The sequence below is a fragment of the Brassica rapa genome, chromosome A02 (assembly GCF_000309985.2).
Source record: "Brassica rapa cultivar Chiifu-401-42 chromosome A02, CAAS_Brap_v3.01, whole genome shotgun sequence".
Taxonomy (NCBI): domain Eukaryota; kingdom Viridiplantae; phylum Streptophyta; class Magnoliopsida; order Brassicales; family Brassicaceae; genus Brassica; species Brassica rapa.
In genome coordinates, this window is record NC_024796.2 from 26018667 (window position 1) to 26043423 (window position 24757).

The 24757-nt window shown below is 30.9% G+C and overlaps 2 protein-coding genes and 2 non-coding genes across 5 annotated transcripts; 3 read left to right on the plus strand and 1 right to left on the minus strand.

Moving 5' to 3' along the window:
* The first annotated feature begins 3656 nt into the window (after positions 1-3656).
* MIR5723 (microRNA MIR5723) lies at positions 3657-3819 on the plus strand. Its single transcript, NR_120834.1, has one exon. It is a non-coding gene; the product is annotated as a microRNA MIR5723 (primary transcript).
* A 6311-nt stretch (positions 3820-10130) lies between these two features.
* LOC103854290 (protein AUXIN SIGNALING F-BOX 2) lies at positions 10131-13538 on the plus strand. Its single transcript, XM_009131226.3, has 3 exons — positions 10131-11393; positions 11471-11966; positions 12544-13538. The coding sequence occupies exons 1-3, from the start codon at positions 10942-10944 to the stop codon at positions 13321-13323; spliced, it is 1728 nt and encodes a 575-aa protein (XP_009129474.1). The 5' UTR covers positions 10131-10941; the 3' UTR covers positions 13324-13538.
* A 4-nt stretch (positions 13539-13542) lies between these two features.
* Positions 13543-22769, minus strand: LOC103854291. Of its 2 annotated transcripts, XM_009131229.3 has the most exons (7): positions 16098-22769; positions 15650-15748; positions 15409-15517; positions 15231-15299; positions 15095-15100; positions 14718-14860; positions 13543-14465 (listed from the first exon to the last, which is right to left on the minus strand). In XM_009131229.3, exons 1-6 carry the CDS (start codon positions 16286-16288, stop codon positions 14756-14758), a joined length of 579 nt encoding a protein of 192 aa, XP_009129477.1. In that variant the 5' UTR covers positions 16289-22769; the 3' UTR covers positions 13543-14465; positions 14718-14755. The 2 variants fall into 2 exon arrangements, with proteins under 2 accessions (XP_009129477.1, XP_009129475.1); XM_009131227.3 differs by having other exon boundaries at positions 13543-14860.
* LOC117132350 lies at positions 22395-22583 on the plus strand. The gene has a single exon (XR_004455900.1). It is a non-coding gene; the product is annotated as a U2 spliceosomal RNA (small nuclear RNA).
* Positions 22770-24757: the final 1988 nt, after the last annotated feature.

Here is a 24757-nt window from a genome sequence, read left to right on the forward strand (position 1 = left end):
AATCTATGAAGCGAAAAGTTTAATTTTTAAAAAACTTTATAAATTTGTGAAATATTACAATATCTTTGAATATGACAATAAAATAATATTTAACTAATCTTTATATATATAGTTACGATTTTAATAATAAAATAATAATCTGAAAATATATATATAGAAAAAAAATACAAATACATGTGAAAGTTTGAAACAATCTATTCAATGAAAAAAATATACAGTAAACTTATTATGTTTTAAAAATTGATAGACACATATATATTATAATATATACTAATTTAGAATTAAAACAAAATATTTATATAAAAAAATGAAAACAAAAATCCGCGCGGTTGCGAGGGTCGAGATCTAATTATTAATTAACATATTAATGACATGTAAATGTCCATCAAAATTTCATAATTTAAAAGACAAATTCCAATCAAGTTTAAATATATTTATATTATAAAAGGAAAAAAATACATGATCTAAATTTAAAGTATAAAAAATTTAAAATAAAAACTATAGAAAAATAATTAAACTAAACATATTAATAAAAGTATATAGTTACAAAGCATGAAATTTTATTTATAACAAGAATTTGAAGAAAGGAAAATATAAGATAATTAAATATTCAAGATACTGATGATAAATATATTATCATGCTAGAAGAATCTTGAAAATTTTAAATACAAAATTTTAAAAGTTAGTTTCTATATGGCTAAATTTGTGTTTTAAGAAATCTTACTTATTTAATGAAATATGGGAGATTTAGAAAATTTATAATCTTTGATATTTCACCCAAATAAAACATATTGAAAGAGATTTATAATTGCAAAATAAATTAATAATAAAATAAATGAGTAAATCAATTAAATATATTTAAAACACATATGTCAAAATTAAAGTAACACATTATAAATTTTCAGAACTTGTGTTAAGAAAAAACTTTATTATTCTATATAAGATTCACTTTGATTGCAGTAATCACCAAACTTTACTAAATTAAATTTACATTTTTGTAAATGAAGTAACTAGTGATTATTATCACTCAAATTCAAGCATCTCTGTCTCCACTCCATATTTTACTTCAAAATGAAGTAAAAAATAGAGTGATGGAAAAAAAATAAAAAATTACTCCATTTGTAGAGTAATCATTTTTTTTGTTCATCACTCTATTTTCCATTCTATTTTACAGTGTAAATGTAGATGCCCTTATAAAAACCCATTAAAACTAAATCTAAACGAAAATCGTATGGAAATTTTTTTTATATTTTGTGTAATAAGCTCAAAAAAATATTATATTAAAAAAATTAATCGTATAATGAAAGATTATAGAATTATCTAACCTTGGACATCATAGATCAATCAATAATCTAAAAAGTGCATAATCTAAAATAAGAATACTCCCTTACGCTTTCATAATAAGCAAAATAAAAATCATATGGTTGGATATTCTTAATTATGTTCGCAATATAAAACCTCGCGTGTGAGAGCCAGAAGTAGGCCTGCGGTTATTAACCGAACCTGCTGAACCAAAAAGTTTGGTTTAATCCAACAACTAAAAATACGATTTTCGATTCAGTAGGTTAATTCGGTTTTCTAAAAAAAAAAAATCAAACAATACCAATTATAAAAAAGACTAAACTTCAAACCGAAATAACCAAACTTACTGAAACTTTCGAATTATATTCCAAAAACCAAAAACTTTGTTTGAAAATTTTAAAACCGAACTAATCAAAGCTGAACCGAAGAAGATTTCTTCTCGGCTCACTTCGGTTAGATTTCGACCACCCGAAATAATTGAAATCCGAACAAACCGACCTGAACTAAGTGAAGAAATCAAAATCCGCAAGCCTAGCCTGAAGTTTAAGAAATTAAGAGAAGCAACACACCAAGTCCGTGTTACGACTCAATCTCAAGATGCAGATTGGAAAGGAAATGCTGGATGGATTGGAGCATGAAAGCATCAATGTATACATATACTATGGAAAACTTATTGAAGATACCCATTAAATTTATCCAAATTTCAAGCAAACCACCAGCTTTCACATGCATGAGTGGCCAACTTTCTTAATGGTTTTGGAATAAGTTTTTTTTCTCTCACTAATCTCTTAACTGTAGAGCTAATCAGCTGACTCAAAGAACTAGAGATCAGGATCTTGTTTTTTCATTGTAGGTTCTTACGGTGCCGGTTTGATTCAACTCCGTAGGATTCTAATCTAATCACCATGATGACATACGTGTAAATACATTAATTTGAGTTCCTGGTTTTCAACTACCTTAATTTTTTTCTAGTGAGAAAACTAGAGACCGCATCTCCTTGGCCTTTGTATACTTTCGGTCTTCCATCATTCTTAAGCTTGAGATGCGGTTCCTGACCAGCTTGTCGATCTGTTTAATCAAAACTGCATGGGAATTATCCTTCTCTCCATGCCGCCTCCCATTCCTTTCGTACCAGATGGTTAATAGTGTGGCCTGAAACACGTATCTGAGAAAGAACAAATGTACCTTTTTCCGTGTTTGATCATTTATAAGGCGAGTGACCCCATCCCATTCACTAGTGTATTGCCCAGACCAGGGGCAGAACCAGCTCCATATCTAGACGGGGGCACATCAAAAAATTTCATTATGTCTAGTTATAAAATCATAAAAACATTACATAAACCAGTATTAATCAGTTTAAAAATAATTAAAAATCAGTAGGAGGCACATGCCCCCGTAGGTCTTAGTCGCCACTGGCTCAAACAGTAACTTATGAGTAAAGTTTTTCCATATATCCTCTGAGAAACAATGGAAAAACAAGTGGTTTCTAGTTTCAAGCATCACAGGACAGAGACAGCAAGTTGTCGTCGTTGCAATGTTCCAGTTGGAAATTATGTTGCCTATTGGAATTCTATTCTGTATAGCTATCCAAACCATGAACGAGTATTTTGGAGTGTTGAATTGAAACCATATACCTTTGTGCCAGTCGGCCTTTAGGTGGGTTGTTCTAGTAAGTCTCCAAGTTTCTTTAGAGCTGAAACTTTCTTTGTATAAATTTTCCGCCCCCTTTCATAATCGAATATCTTCTCTCTGATCTAGAGCTCTTGTTCTCAAATTGTGTATCTCTTCCTCAATTCACTGCAATATAACCTAAGCTTAACATCTCTTGATTATGTCAACTTCTATCCTTCAGAAGCTGTACTGTCGACGACTCTATGTGTAGTCCTACTTCCGCAGCCGCTCCGCACTTCACTGCATTGTCGGGAGATCCAAGCATCTCCAGAGACAACTTTCAGCTGCTCTCAAAACCCATTGATTTGGTAACGTCGATTTCGATTTCATCACGTTCCTTCGAATGCATGCTCAAGGATTACAAGTGAAGTTTCTCTATAGGTTTCTTCTCTCCTCGGCCATCTATATCTTTTATCATGTTTTAGTTATTCTAGCTTTTCAATTTGCCGTCAAATTTTTTTCCGGTTGTAACTGTCTTAGCCCACTGGATCTTTAGTTTTGTTATAAACAGTTGTTCAAAAAAAAAAAAAGACAGCCCCTCTTCGTCTTCTCCTTCTATGAGAGTTCACCACCCTCTCCACTGTATCATTTAGTTGAATCCCCATATCTCCTCTACCTCAAGTTTTTTCAATAATTCTTCCATGAAAAGACCAACTGTCATACCAGAGCGACGTCTAGGAACAGCTATGGACTTCCACCTTCGTGAAATGTGCTGCAATATCTCTGCAAACATTGTTTTTTTTCATTTGCTTTTGTGCTGTATCATTTGATAGATGGCTATAAACTAGATTAGTTTTCTGCAGAGATATTGCAGCACATTTCACGAAGGTGGAATTCCATAGCACATTTCTACACGCAAATGCACAAAAAACAGTGAATTCCAGTATCCATACTCTATATCCGTTACTGCTATAAGGAAAATAACCATGTTTCATAGGCAGTGAAGTTTCATTAAGGTGATCGACAAAAATGGTAGGGAGGACCACCTGGACGGGACAAATCAAAAGTGACAATGTTGTCAATACTCAGTATGATGTATATGTACAATCTTTATAATTATGTCGTGTGCTGTGTGTATTATGTCTATGCACAGTGAGAGTTTTATCCTTTATGTACCAAGGAGGCGTTTATGGAGGACCACCAGTTATATATAGATAAGAGCATGCTTTGGGCCTTCTTGGGCTTGAACTTTGCTTTCACATAACCTAGCAAAATCATTGCTAATAGGGAACAGAGGTGAGGAGAACAAAAATCACTATGCTTCGGTCGTTTTGGAGTTGGAAGAGTAATTTGATTAAACGGTTCATTAAACCAAAGGGCTACACCATGGAATGCCTATTTCTTGCTAATCACAAAATCTTACGAAATGGCCATCTAATCAACACTATTCATTCAATATTTTCGTCGCTTTGATTCTAGCCAAGAGTTCTGGTCTATCTAAATGTACTTTAATTTCTTTAGTATTATAAAGACATTAATAACTGTTTTTTTAACCAATAGAAAGAAACCAGCAATCAACGGCTAGATAATCATTTCTCAAAACTGTAGTTATGGGTAATTGGGGGGTAATAATTAAAATCTTGACATGTGATTATATAAAGGGAACAGAGAGAGGAAGGAAGTGGTGGTCTTCACATGGCAGCCATTTTTTAGAATATGATGAGATACAAGAGATAAGTGGACCTATCCACAAAAACAACAATGCACATCCACCACTCTTCCGTTTTATATCCATACATTCTTACATTAACATTTCTGAGGAGTTTAAGCTAAAACATGTCTTGACTTGTCGTCAAAAAGAAAAAAAGAAGCTAAAACATGTATTGACAAAATAAGACATATTTTAGAGCATCTCCAAAAATAACTTAATTTTTGAAGTTAGCAAAACAAATTTCATCGAAGAAAATCACTTTATATATATTGCGCAAGCCTAACTCATTGAATTATTGAATACCATGTATACATGTTCTTAAGTATTTATAGACGTAGCACTTCTATTTTGCCCAACTACAATCATAGTAACCATGTTCGAGATTTTCTTCGATGAAATTTGCGCAATTAATTTATTTTAATAGTTTAACCTACTTTACAAAAAAAAAATTTGTTTGTAACCTAATTGTTTGTATGTTAGATTTTGACATTTAAACTCTATACTAAAACTCTATACTACGAATATCCATCTAACAATCAATGTGAGTCATTTGTAAGATATTTATATAATATTTCTTTTTATTAAAACAAAACTACTATATGGAATTAATCTTTAGTTGTTGTGTTGTAATTATTTGTGCCACTAGAGATATTTGAATGCTTAGATATTCATTAAAAGTAAAAAAATATAAAATTAAATTATAGTTGTTAATTTCTAATTTTGAAATAATTTATAATATTTTTAAAATGAATTATAAACATTTATCTTTTTTAATTGTAACAAAACCTTATATTTTTTTCTATTATTTAAATAATTAAATATATTATAATTTAATGATCTAATAAAATTTTAATTTCAAAACAAAAATAATATATTAAACTTCATTTAAAAAAAATGTATTGATATCTTCGTATATTCCGCAAAAATAATTATGCGTTTTTTAATGTATTGATAACTTCATGCAGTATTGTGTATTTCCGGAGACTACCCTGTGTATTACCTCAATCCCCTATATATTATTTGGGAAACATTACAACATTTTTTTGTAGCAACATGTCATCACTAGAATGATTCTTAGAATCCTTAAAGAAATAGGTTGGTTCATCTAAATATATAATAATTTTTTTATTAAACTAACAATAAATATATTATTAATGTGCTTTATTATTTCTATAAATAAAATTACGGAATTACCTAATATGGCTAAAGTATATATGACAATTAATGACTTTGAATAATAAAGATTTGATAAAAATAAGTGTATCTTATATTATATTTGTTTAATTTTAAACTATTAAAATAAATTAAATAATCATAGTAACCATTTAATAAAAATTAAAAAATTTCTTTCTATGTTGTATTTTGAATTTTTAAAAACGAGTATAAATTACTAAAACCATTAGTTTCACATTCAAATTTTGTGATCTATGGTTTAAACTTTTTCTTATGACATGATACAAATAATTAAAAAATCATATATGTTGAAAGTCTCATTTAATACGTATTAAAAATAAAATATATATAGAAATAGATATGTATATATATATATTAAATTATATTATATGTCATATAAGAAAATAAATAAATATCTTAATTTTGAAATTTACTTTTAAACATTTTTTTTTGATAAAAATTTGAAAAAATATTGACAAATTAATTTTTAAAAATATTATAAATTACATAAATTATTAATCCCACAGTGAAAATTTTGTTATCAGTAATTTAAATTTTTTGATATAATAGATACAAATGATAAAAAAAACATGAGCAAAATCATTTAATAAATATTAATATTAAAATATACTAGATATATGTTACTATCATTTAAATTTAATTATATACTATATCAAATAGAAAAAAATATTCTTTTGGATTAATAAAATTTATTTATATGTTGGCACCAACTTAATTATATAGATAATAGTTACTGACTTTTTAATTATTCAATAGATATTTATTATTTCATAATATGTTAGAAACATATAATATATATAACGTTCATTCCGCGGAACTTAACCTAGTGTATATTAGTTACTCTCCATTTGCTGGTTCATTAGATTTTAACTAGTGATAGCCCAAATAAATAGGAGGTCTTCAGCCGAATTTACACTCTAAATACAACTAAGGGTATGACTGGTTTTCCCGCTACCACCCGCAAACGCAGCTTTTGCGGTTAGTAGCGGTTGCTGGCGTTTTGCAACAATCGCTCAAACCGCTCTAAACCGCTCCAAATCACTCCAAATCGCTTTGAACCTCATAAATTCAAAAGCTGGTTCCAGCTAACGTTTGCGGTTGCGGGCGTTTGCAGGAGGATAAATTTTTTTTTTTTTCCAAAACAATATAAATACAAAAATAAAAAAATTCAATAAAAAAATTAAAGTGAAATTATAAAAATGCTAAAATATATCAATTAAATTTTAATTAATATTATAAAACTTTAAAATAAAAATATTTTTTATATTTTTTAAAAATTTAAACTATAACTTTCTAAATATAAATTTTATATTTATTATAGTATTATTATTTTTGATATTTTTATAATTGTATAAAATGTAAATATTATTAATTTATTATTTAACAGCTGCTGCATTTGGTAGTTAACCAGTCATAAGTATCCCGCAAACGCACAAATTTCTAACCGCAGAACCAGTCGTACAAATCTCTTAAAACCGCTAGAAACCGCAACCACCCGCATCCGCAAACTCCCGCAACCGCAACCGCAACCGCTGCGGTTAAACCAGTCAGGCCCTAAACAAACGTTTGGTGGTACGCGGCAAGGAAGTGACTCCTCTTTCAACCAACAAGTATACTTTTGTTTTGTGTGTTCCCTTTTGTAATTATATGCAAGTGGGTCTATAATTGAGTTCGGTTAAAAAGCCGTTTTTATTTTAGTTACACCAATATATTTCACTCTTTGGGGGTGATTGGTTGAGCTTTATCTACATACTTTAGCTTTATTTATTTTTAAATTACTAAATTTTACCAATCATGCTGTAGCTTTACTTTTAAAAATTAAAGTCTACATCAAGTTTTTATTTAGTTTTACCAATCATGCTTTAGTTTTATTTTTAAAACTACAACAAAAAAAAATAAAGCAAAACATTTTCTTATGTATTTGAGGCAAAAATGCTACATCATCTTTTTATAGGTTGTAGAATCTGTAAAATGAAAAAAAATATCCATAATATCAAATAAATTATATAATCATAATAAAAACTTTTATAAATATTTTAATTTTTAATTTGAGTGTTTTTAATTATTAAGATATTTAAATAATATAAATATTATTTACATATCACATTTTAAATTACAATAAATTTTGATAATTTATAAAAAAGTATTAATATAAATTATTTTAATTCATATAAAATAATAATTTTATATATACAACACATATTTTATATATTTTATTTTAAAATATCTACAACCTATAACTTACAGTTACAAACAAATTTAACTACAACAAAAATCTCTACAGAAAAAGTCTACAGTAACAACTTTACAGCTACAACCAATTTATCTACAGCTAATCATCTACAGCTAAATTTTTAAATTCACAGTCGAACCAATCGATCACCTTTATTTCCTTATATATGTCACTTTAAAGTTTAGTATCTCCAAATATTAAGATGCTTGTTTTGTTTTCAACAATAACTAGTCACGATTTAAATTTTTTTGTTCTTTCTCTAATGTGTTTCTTTTTTTCCACGTTGGTGTAAGTAATGCAATGATATAATTATTTCATCCCTTAAATAAGAAAAATGTCATTCAAATTATAATTTTCAAATTTGATTGAAATAAAACACTAACTTTTTCGTATACCAAAGACATTCAATTTTTATCGACAAGTTATTTTAATCATAAATTTTCACTGACTATAATGTTCTAACCTTATTGTTAGATAACAACTATAACTAACTAATATTGTTTAGAATAGCTTTAAAATTTATGTCTTTTGGCACAAATATAAATCAACAATTTTCTAAATACTGAATTTAAAATATTGACAAATATATTTATAATAAATATAACATTAACAAATAAAATTATAAATAAGAAATAATTCAAACCATTTTAGTTTTCATGATTTTTTATATTGAAGATAAATATTTTGGTTCTGTAAATGTGTTACAGGATTATTTCTGCATTTAATGAAAAATTCATCTAAAATGTTTAAGATCCAAAATTCTGTTACATCAATGAAATTATGAAAAATCCACCTATCAATAATTTTATTCTTTTGAGAATAAAAAGTATTAACATTTTTAATAGAATTCAAAATTTTGACAATATAATTATGAAACATATTTCAGTTAGGACTTCATATGGTTACAAAAGTGACATAATTATTGTCAACAATTATAAGATTTCTTGATAATTATTTTATAAATAATAACTAAACTATTGATATATTAAATAACTATTTTATAATATAATTGAAAAAATAGAAATTTTACTTTGAAGAAAATAATGAAAATTATAAATTTATTTATTCAGTATTCATATTTATAAGATGTTATAGTTTCTAAATAATTTATTCTAAAAGATAACATTCAAATTTTTTAGAAAATGTCAGATTTATATTTTTGACAAGAACTCATCATATTTAAAAGTTATTTTAAGCATATTGTTAGTTAGTCACTATAACTGTTGAGTAACTACTAAAATAATATGATTAATAGAAATTTATGATTAAAATAATTTGTCAACAAAAATTGAATGTTTTTTCTTGTTTACGAAAATGTAGTTTTTTTATTTAAATCAAATTTGAAAATTAATTATTGAAATGACATTTTTCTCCTCTTAAATCATTGTTTCTTAGTTTTCTTAGGCGCTAAAAAATTAACTAAAAGTTTTATAATACCTCCATGTTTTTTTCATGTACCATTTAATATTCCAACCCACCGTTTCAACTTTCAACCAAGGTACACTGTATTTTTCACATCAAACACACTCTTCCCCAATTGCTGCCACCATTTTTAAACTTAAATTTAAATGTTTTGTAGATTTTTATTTGGAGTGGTGTTTGGATTTATTTGGTAAGAAAGAAAAAAAAAAGAGAAGAAGGAATTTAATACTAAATTTGCTAATGTCATCACCTACTGACCGACTACGTATCTCCACGGGTGCTGTATGTCCTCATACCAGACAAATTCAGCCAGCCTTGCTTTTCTATTTTTTTTCGTTTTAAATCTCAAATTAACCAATCTAATTCTGAAATTTGTGCTTTTAAAACGTGTTAATACGATTTTTTTTAATTCGCCAGTTAATAAATTTCAATAAATTGATGGTAGCTGATCAATCAATTTGATTTCCTAATTTTTTTTCCTAATCTTTAGAAAAAAAGGAAATCAAAATCTGGATGGAAAATACAAATAACCTAACATTATACAAAACATGATGATTGGACAAAATAGCATGTAATTTATCAAATATCTATGTTATCTCTAGAAAACAAGCTTTAAAATAAACTATATAAGACTTGGCATTTTTTGGCAAAATAAATGGCCAACATATAAGTATGTACAGCAGATAAACTAATTACTAATCAATCTTTAATCACACATTAGTTGAATAATTGATCATTATAATAACTCTATTATTATTACAAGACTATTGTGGCATTTCTCCGTAATTAAATACATAAAACGAGGGTATTTTAAAAATGTTTCTTAAGTCTGACACTACTGCATCACCCTTGCCTTTTCTCTTTGGTGAATGGCCTCGTAAGCAGTGATAAGGACACATGCATGCCATTTCACATCAACGGTCAAGATCTCTCTTTCGAACCATCTCTCACCGTTGGATCATCAGTAAACCACGGTTTTGTTTCGGACAGCCAGGTGGGGACCCCCCTAAAGACTGTGATGTGCTTCTATCGTTGGTTAAAGACTTCTTTTCCATTACCAAGTCACCGAGAGACACAGAATAGAGAGAGAAGAGAGAGTTTTTAGTTTCTGGGCTTTTGCTTTGATTTGCTTGCGTAGTGATCTCTCTCTCTCTCTCTCATCAATCTTCTGATCATCTCTTCATCATTGTTTTTTTTTTTCTTTCTTCTTTCAGAGGGAGGAAGAAAGTTTCTATTTATGGTTGCGTGTTGAGAGAGATTCTATAGATGTATTAATGATTCTCGTTCATTGTCAACGTCTTTGTAATCATCATGTTTTTTTTTTGATATCGACACTGAAGTTGTGTAGATTTATATTATCTCCCTCCTTCTAGACTTTTTGTGGATCTGGTGTTTCTCGAGCTCAACCTCAGGATCTGATTGGATCTCGCTCTGTTAGGGCTCTTGCTGCTAGAGAGAAGAATAAGATATGAACTACTTCCCAGATGAAGTGATAGAGCACGTCTTCGACTTCGTGACATCTCATAAAGACAGGAACTCAATATCTCTGGTATGCAAATCTTGGTTCAAGATCGAGAGATACAGTAGACAGAACGTGTTCATCGGAAACTGTTACGCCATCAACCCGGAGAGGCTACTAAGGAGGTTTCCTTGTTTCAAGTCCTTAACCTTGAAAGGGAAGCCTCACTTCGCTGACTTCAACTTGGTTCCTCACGGATGGGGAGGCTTTGTGCAGCCTTGGATCGAGGCTTTAGCGAGGAGCCGCGTGGGGCTTGAGGAGCTGAGGTTGAAGAGGATGGTTGTGACTGATGAGAGCTTGGAGCTGCTTTCGCGTTCCTTTGTGAATTTTAAGTCTCTGGTGCTTGTTAGCTGTGAAGGGTTTAGTACTGATGGGCTAGCCTCCATTGCATCCAATTGCAGGTAAAGTTTTGTTGTAATGACGTTAAACATTTTGAGTTTGGTTCTGTTTTTTCTTACAAGTTTTGTGTTCTGTGTAGGCATCTTCAGGATCTTGACTTGCAAGAGAATGAAATTGATGACCACAGAGGTCAGTGGCTAAGCTGTTTCCCAGAGACTTACACATCTCTTGTCACGTTGAACTTTGCGTGTCTAGAAGGTGAAACCAATCTGGTGGCATTAGAGAGGCTAGTTGCAAGGTCTCCAAACCTAAGGAGTTTGAAGCTAAACCGTGCAGTGCCGCTTGATGCATTGGCGAGGTTGATGGCGTGTGCGCCGCAGATTGTTGACTTAGGAGTAGGGTCTTATGAGGATGAGCAAGATTCAGAGTCTTGTCTGAAGCTCCAGGCCGCTATAAGGAAATGCACATCGTTAAGGAGTTTGTCTGGCTTTTTAGAGGCTGCTCCTCATTGTCTGTCAGCGTTCCACCCTGTATGCCATAACCTCACCTCCTTGAATCTTAGCTATGCAGCTGAGATCCATGGCAGCCATCTCATTAAGCTTATTGAGCATTGCAAGAAGCTCCAACGGTTATGGGTAAGTTGATACTGGTTTCTTTAAAATAAGAAAGATATCCGCATCTAGAAATAGTTGGCTTGTGGGTTTGGTTAGTTCGGTTTAATCGGTCTGGTTAGTTCAGTTCGACCTAAATTTTGCTGAATAATTAAGTTTAGTTCGGTATTCAGTTAGTTCGCTTTTGAAAATCTACTGAACTTAATCAAAGTTTTGATTTCAGCTAGATTTTGGTTTAGTTTTGATAAAATTTCGATAAATAAATTTGGTTAGTTCGGTTTAGGTTTTTGGTATGGCTTGGTTATAATTTTTTTATAGAAAACCGAAGTAACCGATCGCCGAACCAAACCGAACCGAAAATCAACTTAAAAAAAAATCTACCAAATCAAACTCCTAACCGAAATTGAACCCAAAAATGTGGTTTGGTTCAAGAAATAGCTAGACGATAGTTAAGGTATAGAGAATTAAATTATAGGCGGACACCTGGATGCCGCCTACAGACCGACTTTTGGAAAATCACTGTGAAAAACGTTTCTATCATATTTGTTCAGTAGACCGATTTTTAGAACACTAATAATCGCCTTTTATGGTTTTCTTGCAGATACTGGATAGTATAGGTGACAAAGGGCTTGAAGTGGTAGCTTCTACATGCAAAGAGTTACAAGAGCTCAGGGTTTTTCCAACTGATTTACAAGGTGGAGGCAACACAGCTGTGACCGAAGATGGTCTAGTTGCCATCTCAGCAGGTTGCCCTAAGCTTCACTCTATTCTCTACTTCTGCCAGCAGATGACAAACGCAGCGCTCATAACCGTCGCCAAGAACTGTCCAAATTTCATCAGGTTCAGACTATGCATCCTCGAGCCACACAAACCCGACCACGTCACATCTCAACCACTAGACGAAGGCTTTGGAGCAATCGTGCAAGCATGCAAGAACTTGAAACGGCTTTCAGTCTCTGGTCTCCTCACAGACCAAGTCTTCCTCTACATTGGGATGTACGCAACTGAGCTTGAGATGCTCTCTATAGCTTTTGCTGGGGATACGGACAAAGGCATGTTGTATGTGTTGAATGGTTGCAAAAAGATGAGGAAGCTAGAGATTAGGGATAGTCCGTTTGGGGACGCGGCGCTTCTTGCTGATGTGAACAAGTATGAAACAATGCGATCCCTTTGGATGTCGTCATGCGAAGTCACTCTTGGGGGATGCAAAAGGCTTGCACGGAAAGCGCCATGGCTCAATGTAGAGATCATTAACGAGAACGATAATAACCGGATGGAGGAGAATGGATATGAGGGAAGACAGAAGGTGGATAAACTTTATCTCTACCGGACTGTGGTTGGGACAAGGGTTGATGCGCCACCATTTGTGTGGATTCACTAGTTTTTTTTTCGTTCCGACCAAACATGGAACTGGTTCAATGCTTCTGAGATTCTGATTGGTCGGCTTACGTTCGTGGTCCTTTCCGAAATTAGGTGTACTTTTTTTGTTTTATTTAAGACGAAAAAACTGATTCTTTTGTTAAAGCCTTTCTGTTTTTCTTTCCTCTTTCGACTTTCCCCTGGTGATTTATTGCTTTTTAGTTATTTCCAATTCTACTGCTTGTTTTTTTTTTTAATTAGTTTGTTAGATTAAGTAATTAGTAATTACACTAGTTTTTACCTTGCTAGGTTATTATTACAAATAAAGAAAAAAAATGTACATAATGTTGAACAAGCAATTGTAGTTCTGAATAAGTATCCAAATCCCTTTATCCAATTTGTAGGAAGAGAGTAGGTGATAAAATGATAATGATGTGCCATTGAATTTGCTGTTCTTGAAAGATTATCACGAAGTATAATGCACAGAATGAAATCATTAGTCTATTGCGGGTTTTCGTGATTACTCTAACCTAAACGCCGTTGCTCACTTGAGTGTTTACTTACATGTTTAGTTATTATGCTATTTCATTAAACTACTATTCCTCTTGACAAGTTGATCATCAGTTCATCACCACTGTGTTTTAAATACCTTCTGGAATGCAAAGTGTTACAGGTTCTAATGCAAGAAAATGCATATGACATCTACTTATGCTTTTCCAATATTTCTTGGTATAAATAATACAAATTTAGTTGAAGCCTTTCCAAAGTTCTTGTTTTCAAATACTAGCATTCAAATTACTAAAAAAAATTGCTCTTATACTAATGGTTTCAAATACATGGCTTTATAGACTCATTCCAACACCCAGGTGTAGTACAGTAGTAGTCCTGAACTACACATTAATGTATAGCTTGAGAAAAAGAGAGAGATATTGAATCATAGTTTTTTTGGTTAGGTATGTGAAAATGAAAAGAAATAGTACTCTGCAATCTTAAAAACAACATTCCTCTTACACACAGTAATACACAACATATACTAAGCTATATGTTCTGATGGATTATTTTGATACCCTTATTTGATGATTTGATCACCATATCCTTCCCTCATATGTATGACCGTCAATTTATTCTTCTCATGCCCCTACAGCAGTTGCGTTTGACTGATCCCTACTTGCCATTATGACAAAGATCATTAGTTTCTTGTTAAGTTTTTATATGAAAATTGAACCTTTTGCGTTTTTTCTTTCTTTTGGATAATTATTTTTAGAATGTGGAAATTAAAGTGCTCTTGTTATTGGTCTGACTTTCTTTTTGGTAAAGGGTTGCCTATTGGTCTGATTCGAAAGACACAAGAATTAAAAAAAAGTCAACTACAAATGATAAAGGTTAAAAAAAAAAGAGAGCGATATTTTTACTAACGTGAAAAGATGAAAAAGGCCAGATCCAAAAACTTAATCTCAACGCTTCTTCTTGCTTGCCTTTGATGGAGTTACCATCAAATACACAAACGTCACAATAATCGAAAGCACTGAGAATTGAGGTCCAAATCTACCCACCAATCTCTGCAAATAAAAAAATCACAATCATCAGATCACAAGATTAACGTAAGTATGAATGTATGATGCTTAAAATCTTCGTAAAGGGTCATGAATCGTATAACATTTGAAAATTTGATGAATGTTAAAATAACTGGTAACATCTATCTTCATAAAGATTTTATTGCAACTTTCACCAAGTCTTCCCCTGTTTATAAACTACGTTAAAGAATGAGAGAAGAGATACTGATTATGACATACCTTTGCCTGAATTTTAGCCACGTTCAAGATGGATTCCACGAGAAACAGAAAAATAAACCAAGTTAGTTAATTACAGAAAACGAGCCAAGAATGTTGATGAATGAAGTAATTTTTTTTAAACGGAAAGACGCATTACCAAATCAAGCTTCTTTTCAGGGATGGTCTCTGCTAGTACATCTAGAGGCAATATTGGAGTTGAATACGCCTAAGTTGCAAGAAAGATAACAAAATTATAACTACAAGATTCCTTTGGTTTTATTCTGAAGAATCATTACTATAGTCTATAGAAACCAGAAGCAAAAATAATAAAATACCTGAAGAACACCCTTAGATGGGACACGGAAAGTAACAACAGCTGGTGAACCATAGAAGAGACCCTTTTTCTTACTCTTCAACTCAAACCAATGTGACAGAACTTGACCACTACACACAAAGAAAACCATATGTTAATACATTTTTTCTTGTTTTTTTTTTTTTGCCAAATAAATTTTTTCTTGTTGTTGTTCGAAATTAATGAGAGACTTCTTGTTCAAATAAAAAATGAGAGAGACTTACACGTCAAGCTTTGCCCATGACTTTGAAGTGTTGCCACTAACAATTTCAAATAGATTTGAATTCCAGGTATCATCTACCAGATTTACATCATATGCTGATCTGTTAAAAAAAAATTACAGAATTTTTAAACAATTTTATTTCTAATATTGTTTGTAATGAAATTTCAAACCAGGAACGTTCTTTTAAGGGTTCATAATCATCAGATATTATTCAGAAATCCAAATTTGACTTGAATATCAACCTATGGATAAGATTGACGATATTTCTAGGTGTCCCTTGAATATTTGACCAACACGTAGAACATATACAATTTCCAGAAGAATGTGAGAAAACATTCAAAATCCAAGATTCAGAATCTGGTCGATAAAAATATCGATCGGCGAGAGCATGCAAACAAGTTTTGTGAGCCTTAAGAGGATCTAAGAAAGAAAATGGAAGTGAAACTTACGAGGATCCTTGATTGTATATGTCGACGGTGACGAAGACGCGTTGGACTCCTGATTTGATGCTAGAGAGAGACGCCTTCTTGTGAACCACCATGAAAGGGACCTCCGATTCCGAGGTTGCCATTGAAGCCGAAATCAATGCAAGGAATACAAGAGCCGACACAGAACGCTGCTTCCTCATTCCCATCTCCATCTTTTTTCAATTCACCGATGGTCACTCACTTAGTCACGGGAGCTTCTTGTCCTCTATATATATGGAATGGACAAAAACATATGGACAAGTTATAACTTATAAACTAAAACATATGAATATTTATATTGCCAAAAATGAAATGTATATTTTAATGTTCTTATATCGACAAACAAATTTGTATCAATTATATTAAGTTATACGATTTGATTATAAGTTTCCTTTTGGTTCATGAATCGAACGTGCGACGTGGTCATTTCATGCAGACCTGCACGTTCCTATTTATATATCACAACAATATTTGCAACCTAGTCTCTGTCCGGAATATATCTCAATTCGGCAACCAATACAAAAATAAATTGGAGAATTCCTTTAATTAATTTTTGCAATAAAATTCTAAAAAAATGATTATTTTGAAACGAAAATTTTAGTCTACAACAATTAAATTGATATGGAGGAATATATACAAAAATACAAATATGAAAATGTGTTTTGGTGTAAAAAATGTGGATCCATCTCTTAAAAACCTAGGCTTCGATTGGTGACTACAAGATGAATAGAAAAAAATGAATAAAATGAAAAATAAAATTTCATTTGAAGAACTTAAAAAATTTAAAAAAATAAAATTTTTTATTCATTTTGTTCCTCGTCAAAATTGCAGAGGAATATTTTTCTTTATAAATTCATTCATCTTTGAGGAATTTAGAGGAAAAATATGGGACCTATTAATTAATAATTTGATAAAAAATTCAACCTAATAGATATAAATTTTGAGGAATAGAAAATTCATCATAATTTTTTTCCTTCAACATAGTCACCAATTGGAACCTAAATAATGTAATTAATCTATTGCAACGAAAATTGAACCCGAATGACGAAGTGTCTATCATACACTTTTTTTTACCACTAGAGCAAAAAAACTGTTTTCTTTTCATCTTAAATATCAAGTAAAAACGTAACAAACTAACAATTACACTAGATCTGATGTAGATAAGTACTTCAAGAAAAATCGGTTGAAAGCTATTTCATAAGTTTACCTCAAAGAAGACGTGTGCTGTGTGCACTATATTCTCGGTAAGTTGTTTACAGAACAGTCAAAACTAATGTCTAATTCGGTAGTTGTCACATATGATATTGACCTAATAAACAAATTTCAATGTCTTGCAAGATTCCAGTAACCTTATGGAGTATACATTATAGTGTAGACTACATATAATATAATATATGTACTATGTGTGTATACATGTTGGGTTTTACGTACACATATACATAAAGAAATCTCAAAGTCACAAAATTACATGTTTCGTGTATGTCTCCCACTCTCTATTATTTGGATGAAGGTAAATGTCTGAGATGAGAGAGAAGAACATATAAGGATAGCCAAGGAGACTGCCTAATATCATTTTGTAAGCAAAATGGTCAAAATTGAAACTACCTACAGTAACTTTTAAACATGACACCATGCCCATTTTACTTCTCAAAGAAATAGGCAAGTCATCCTTGGCTACCAAATATGATTCTTCTATTCATCTTTGACATTTCCTTCTAAACAATGCGTACACTCACCACGTACATGCATTTGCAATAAATGCAAAAAGTGGTAGTTTTCTAATAACATACTTTGTTAGAGATTGTTTAAGGGATTTTCGTAGTAAATTTATAGAAAAAAATATTATTTGGACTCGAAAAATACAAAGAAATAAGGTATAACATGGAAGAAAAAAGCATGTCAAGATAGCCAAGGAGACTGCCTGAAACCGTTACCCACAAAGATTCAACAAGATTTTGAATTACTATACTCTTTAGAAGCATAGTAATCCAAAACCCTACATAAAATTGAATCATGGAGGTGAAAAAGAGCAGGCAAGTCATCCTTGGCTACTAAACATGACTTTGTTCGCCATGTTAGACCTCTCTTCCTTATTATACACCTCACTACTCTCTATATGTTTGTACTCATTCCTCACATGCATCTACTCCCTTTTTATAACCCTGAGAAGGAATAATATATGCAATTGATTTCTTAAATTATCTCTTCTCTTTTGCATGGGCTAAGTATGGTCAACTTTGTATTCTCCATCACCGGAATATATTCCTTTTAATGGACCATTTAGGGTCATTAAGATAACATTCTTTTTTTTTTCTCGGTTCATTCACAATTTTGTACGCTTTTATTTTTCCTTAGGTCAATGGAATTCAAGCGAATATAGATGTGGTTGGCTCACTCGACTTGAAGTAACTGTGTTTTAGTTTGTTTGAATATGAGCATTAACTAAGTTTGAATATGATAGAAGATAGAACCGTTAGATATCATTAACAGAAAATGGTTTCAAATGTACTATATGTAGACTTGGAGAATGGACTGATTAATGGAGTCGTCTGGGTTTTAGACTTAATTACAAGACGATACGCTATATTTAGTGGGAGTTCAAAAGGATTAGTATGCGTTTAGTTTTGAATTAGAGAGCCTAGTATGAACGATGCAGAATCTGCTACAACACATAGTTCGTACTGCTCATATTTCATTGCAAACTCGACATATCTAGTTTGAATTGTGGACTGGCATGCATTTGCTTCACAGATCTTTGATGTGGAGTTTCAGAAGAACCAATTAGGAAATTTGCATTTTCTTTTCAAGTTAATTAGTATCAATAACGTTAGCGCATGTATTATGCCTCGAAAGGAGAAAAATAAATAGGTTATTTTCACTTGTTAGCATATCTTAACCACATTGGTCAGCATACGATGTAAACAATTTCTTCCAAAAATGTGTGTGTTGCAATTTTTTTAAAATATAATAATATTGCAGACTGAAGAGCATGCAATATAATATATATATGTGTGTGTGATGATCATGATTAAATCATAGGAAAACTCTATAGTCCAATAAGCTATATACTTAGAGGAAACGGAATGAAACAGCGTCAAATAAATATATTCCTTTCACCATGAAAGAAGCTGGTTTTATAAATGTGTACATATTTTTATATATTGGTTTGAAAATGTATGTCGGTATATGATGTCAAAATGGCTCCACACCATGATATAAACCACTGTTCTAAAAATCGGGCGTCTAACCGCCTAGGTTGTGGAAACACCCTAGCCTATTAGTTAAGGTTTAAAGGTTTTTACACTCAGGTCTGGGGTTCGAATCCCAGACTATGCAATTTCTTGCAGATTATAGGATGCGAAGCTTTCGGAGGTTCCAAAGTACTGTAAGCAGAGCCGTTCGTTGTGGTCGCCTGTTGCGGTGAGAGCCTGTCCATCGAGGATGTCGTACATGCAGAACCGTCAGTGGGTTCAAGTGTTTCGGGGAGAGCTTCATCGTGGAATCATTATTTGTTGAGCTGTTCATCAATATCGCATATGTTGCAGGTAGTTGATCATCATATGTAATAGATTTGAGATTATATGATGATGTAAGGTATTACCCAGCATTAAAAAAAAAACCCGCCTAGGTGCCCATCCGCCTCGATTTATAGCAAATCGGTCTAAAAAATCGGTTGTCCGATTTTTGTCCGCCTAGACCGTCAGATGATCGTCTAATCTTTTTTTTTTTAATATTATTTTTATCTATTTATTTGATTTAAAATTTGATAAATATAATTTATATTCATAATTTTGATGAATTTACACTATATTAAGTTTATATATTCTATTTGTGTGTTTATATAGTCCTAAACATGAAAATGTATTAATGTTATACACAACTAAAGATTAACATGTTTTATAACATATTCTAAAAATTTTACCCCGCCTAATGTCCGCTTAGTCCCCGATTTTCTCTCTAGGCGCTAGGCCCAACCCGACCATCCGACTAGTGCCTAACGCGTTCTCGAACAGGGATATAAACCAACAAGTAGATTTACATATGTCACAATTGTTAGAGAAAGATTAAACCAGGTGTGTTTACAAGACACAATTTCCATATATATTTTATAGAAATATAGAGGTATATATATTACGCTTATATCACTGGAGGCAAAAATCTTATGAATTTTAAAGTAGAAGAAAAAGTGGGAGCATAGTAATTTTCTATTTAATGGCCACCTAAATTGGCAAAAAATGTATATGCATGAATTCATGTGGTCTCTCATCCTATCTTCGCGCATTGTGTGAAAATATGGTCCTTTGAAATGGATGCTTCTGCCTTCTGGGATGGGGCAAATTGTTCTCGACTTTTTCACTTAGAAAATTGTAAAGTTCTATTTATTTTCCATCAAAATCCATATTAAGAAAATTTCTACGATACTTTACAGGGGCTACTTTACATCTATCTGTATCACCTCTTTTAGATATAAAAAGGTTTGACCGCCAAAGAATTAGAATACCTTTTAAATTAAAGAGTCAGAATACCATTCATTTGCTAAAGTACACGATTCTCCTTTTTATCACCCATATCTTTTCATTACCGATTGTTGAGATTTGATTTGGTTCGAATGTCATTATTCTGTCTTTTCAATAAGTTGTCACACATACTTTTCACTGGCACGTCTTGGATAAGTTTGTAACAAGCATAGACTGCAGAACAATATTAATGAACTGGTACAAACAAAACAATAAAAAAAAATTGTGTTAAAAAAACATTATTTAAAACAACATAATATAAAAAATGTCATTTCAATTTACAAGAGCGGATTTTATGTAAAATGCTTAATTTTCGCACCCAAAAGCTACTAAATTCTGGGCTTATTTGTGGTGGGACAAAGCCTAGCACATAACTACTTTTTTAATTGAATGTTAAATGAATTCAAAAGAAAAATAAACTGTCCAGTACAACGTAATTGCTTAACGAGAATCAAAATAAAAACCTCCTACTTGTTCCTATCATCTTGTAGCTAGCCATACTTCCTATCATCTTGTAGCTAGCCATACTTACATAAACCCTTCATACTCTTCTCATTTGATCCTAGTAAAAGGATGTGATTTATGACTTGTTTATCAATAACTTTGATCAAACTCAGTGGCGGATCTATGTGAAATAAGAGGGTGGCACTTGGCCCCATGAAAACTTCACATCCTTTGTAATATATCCAAATTTTAGCTGTTCTCTTTTACTAAAAATTACATTTTGGTCTTACATTTTATATTATACATGATTTGTCCCACCAAGATTTTATGCTACATCCGCCTGTTGTACAAAGAATATCCCCATATCGTCTTGCATTTCTTTCCCTCCAAAATGTATAAGCTGTTGTTTGCCATATGTTATGTACCATAGAAAAAACCATTCTGGCTTTTGATGTCTATCTGCTGAAACCAGTTAGCAACAGATTCTGTCAGTCCACTATTTCACAGCCATTAAGCAAACCTTTTGAAAGGTTCACCCCAACTTCTCTTGAGAAAGTACACGAGAAGTTGATATAATATCAGAAAAAATCAAAATTGAGCTAAATTTTATTTCACCGAAGAATAAACGATTTTGGACCAGGCGATTTTGTAATTAGGCCGAAGCTTTTTTAATTTCCACGCACTCCTCGCCCTCAGCAACTAATGTAACCGAATTGGACAATTTCGCTACGCTTGCACTCCGCTTCACTTTTAATCGGTGGAGTAATCGGGTAGGTGCCCAACTTTTAGAACAAGTCTCCAGGTGACCCTCAGTGAGGAAGATCGAAACATGTTCCAAGTAGTTTTTGAATTGAAACCTTCTGTATAGACATCAATACTCTGTTCCAAAGAGGAATATCTTCTTCTTCCGTTAAAGAGTTTTTTTTTGTACTTCAATAACCTGCTCTATGACAGCACAAGTTTCTGATATATATATGTCATGTCTCCGACAACTTGGATGACAAATAGATGCGGCAATGGCCTTTAGTTGAATTCCTATATCAACACAACCTCTGTTTCCAGTGAGATCATGTATGGTACCCAATGGATTCCACTTATCAAACCAGCAAGTGGTTTGATTTCCACTTTGAACCTTCATCCATTGAATAGAATGAGCTAAAGCTTGATAGTTAAGGATTTTACGCCCCATCCATGTTCCTACATTTGATTTTTCTCGTAATTAAATTTAAGTTGAAATTTCCCTTTTGGTTATTTTCGTGCAAGCTGCAATGCCGGAAAATTAGTGGATAAACATGAAGTTCGAGTTTCCTTCTAAGTCATACCTTTTTCGGCTTTTTAGGTAAGATCAAATGTAGTATATGTTCTTATTAATATAATATTTTATATGTGGATTATCTGTTCATATGATATTAATTTTATTTTTAAAGAAAAAAACTCATTAAAATAGTTTGCTATTTGGGTTTTTTATAAGTTGCTCATGCACATAAGACTGGTCCCTATCCATCTCTTATATATTAATTGAGAAACATTACAATATTGTTTTATAGCCATGTGTCACAATAAAAATAAAATTTTGAATTCTTAAAAAAATAGGTTGGTCCATCTTCACTTATAATATACTTTTTATTAAACTAACTATTAAATTGATAAATAGTGTACAAAATAATATTCTCGCACTTTCTTCAAATAAAAGCTACAGAATTACCTAATATGATTAACGTATATATGAAAATTAATGATTTTAAATAATAAATTTCATAAATAAAAACTACGGAATTGCCTAATATGATTAACATATATATGATAATTAATGATTATAAATAATAAATATTTGATAATAATTTTTGTATCTTAGCTCTTTTTTTGTTTAATTTTATATTATTAAAAGATATTAAACAACCACATTAACCATAAAATAAAATATTAAATTTTTCTTATATGTTATATTTTCAATTTTTAAAACGATTATATATTATTAAAAACGTTAAATGTCTCACACTATAATTTTGTTATCAATGGTTTAATTTGTTGTGGTAATAACAAGATACAAATGATCATAAATCGTATGAATATGAAATCTCATTTACTAGAAATTCATATTATATATTAATATAGTTTAAAATTAAACTATATAACATAGAAAAAATACTTAAAGATGATAATTTCTAAGTTTGTATTGAAAAATTATTGAAACCTTAATATTTTAATTTTGAAATTTGCACTAAAAATCGAACAATAGAAATTTTGTGTTTATCATATGAGTATGAATTCTCAATAATAAATATTTATATTAAAATATACTATATATATATATATCTATGTCCATGTTATTGAAATTTAGTTATATACCATATAAAATAAATAAAATGATTGTTTTGATTTATTTACCAAAAAGTATCATCGATAAACAAGATGCTTTACTCTAATTTAATTACATAATACGTAAATGAATACAAATGAATAATAATAGATAAAAATTAGTTTTATATATAACATTCATCCCGCGCAATTCTTAAGCTATTTCTCACGTTCTGAGGCCGTGTCATGCCAAGTTCTGATCCCATACCCATTTTTAAATGTGCCTCATTCCAGTTTCTCACCGGCCCATTCCCATCTTTAATTCTGTTTAATTATAAGTAAATATATAATTTTATAGAAAGGATGTTAAATATATTTTTTGTCAAAAATAATATAGACATTTTCACCAAAGAAAAGGTGGAGAAGTTTTTTTACACTGGATTGTATTATTAAGCTTTTTGGACAAAAAGTTCTAAACAATGAGAATTAGCAAAACAAAAGTAGAAAATTGATACACTAGTAGAGATCCAAAGTAAACTAACACACATCTATTTTGCGTTGAATGATTAAAGATTCTTCATATAAAAATTTCCATATTTGCTTCTGGAATAGTTAAATTTCAAGGGAGATAATTTTCGTATTAATCCGAAAACACTACGTTTCAGACTGAATTAAGAATAATTGCCATTCTTTTTTTTAATACTTCAGTAGAAATCACCGAGGTAAACCAATTCTTTATATTGCTCTACTGATAATAACATAGTCAAAAAGATTACTGTTCCATAGAATTTCATGTTGCCTTTCGAAGTAACCATAATTTGCAGCAAGAACTCCATCACAATCAAATGAAGAACCATCAATGATTGAAGCCGGTAAGATCTGTCACCACCATCCGCAGTAAATATGTCAATTACCTTTTCTAAACGGTTCAATTGAACCAAAATTTTTGTTTTACCAAATCCATCGAAAGAAACATACAAAATAATAATAAATGTTTTTATCTGATTTAAAATAAATTGACAATTGAACAAACCAAGTGCCTGAAAGTAAAGCCTGAGTAGCGATTAATAACCTCAATCAACGACTTTTTCAGTTGATAAACATCTATACTATTATTTGCCAAGTAAATTTTAGCAACATAGCATTCACGTTAAAAATTAGAGCGGTTAATATCTATACTAACTACACTTAATGAATTTATCTATAATTAACTATATAATCAAAAACGAAATTTTATTTATAATATTATTTTTTTCAAAAAGATAATTTGTACATTGTGTTGTTATCTTAAAACATATTTTTCAGTTATAAATATAATTAAAAATGAATTTTTATTAATAATATTTTTTTTTAACTAAGATAATTCTTATATATTATGTTGTA

Bases quoted from the DNA above. Each gene is read 5' to 3' on its own strand.
- LOC103854291 (XM_009131229.3), bottom strand. From the start codon at position 16,288: ATGGAGATGGGAATGAGGAAGCAGCGTTCTGTGTCGGCTCTTGTATTC. The intron at 15,749-16,097 runs GTAAGTTTCACT...TTTTTTTAACAG, and splicing joins ATATACAATCAAGGATCCTC to ATCAGCATATGATGTAAATC. The intron at 15,300-15,408 runs GTATTTTATTAT...CTTGCAACTTAG, and splicing joins CATCTAAGGGTGTTCTTCAG to GCGTATTCAACTCCAATATT.
- LOC103854290 (XM_009131226.3), top strand. From the start codon at position 10,942: ATGAACTACTTCCCAGATGAAGTGATAGAGCACGTCTTCGACTTCGTG. The intron at 11,394-11,470 runs GTAAAGTTTTGT...TGTTCTGTGTAG, and splicing joins TCCATTGCATCCAATTGCAG to GCATCTTCAGGATCTTGACT. The intron at 11,967-12,543 runs GTAAGTTGATAC...GTTTTCTTGCAG, and splicing joins AGAAGCTCCAACGGTTATGG to ATACTGGATAGTATAGGTGA.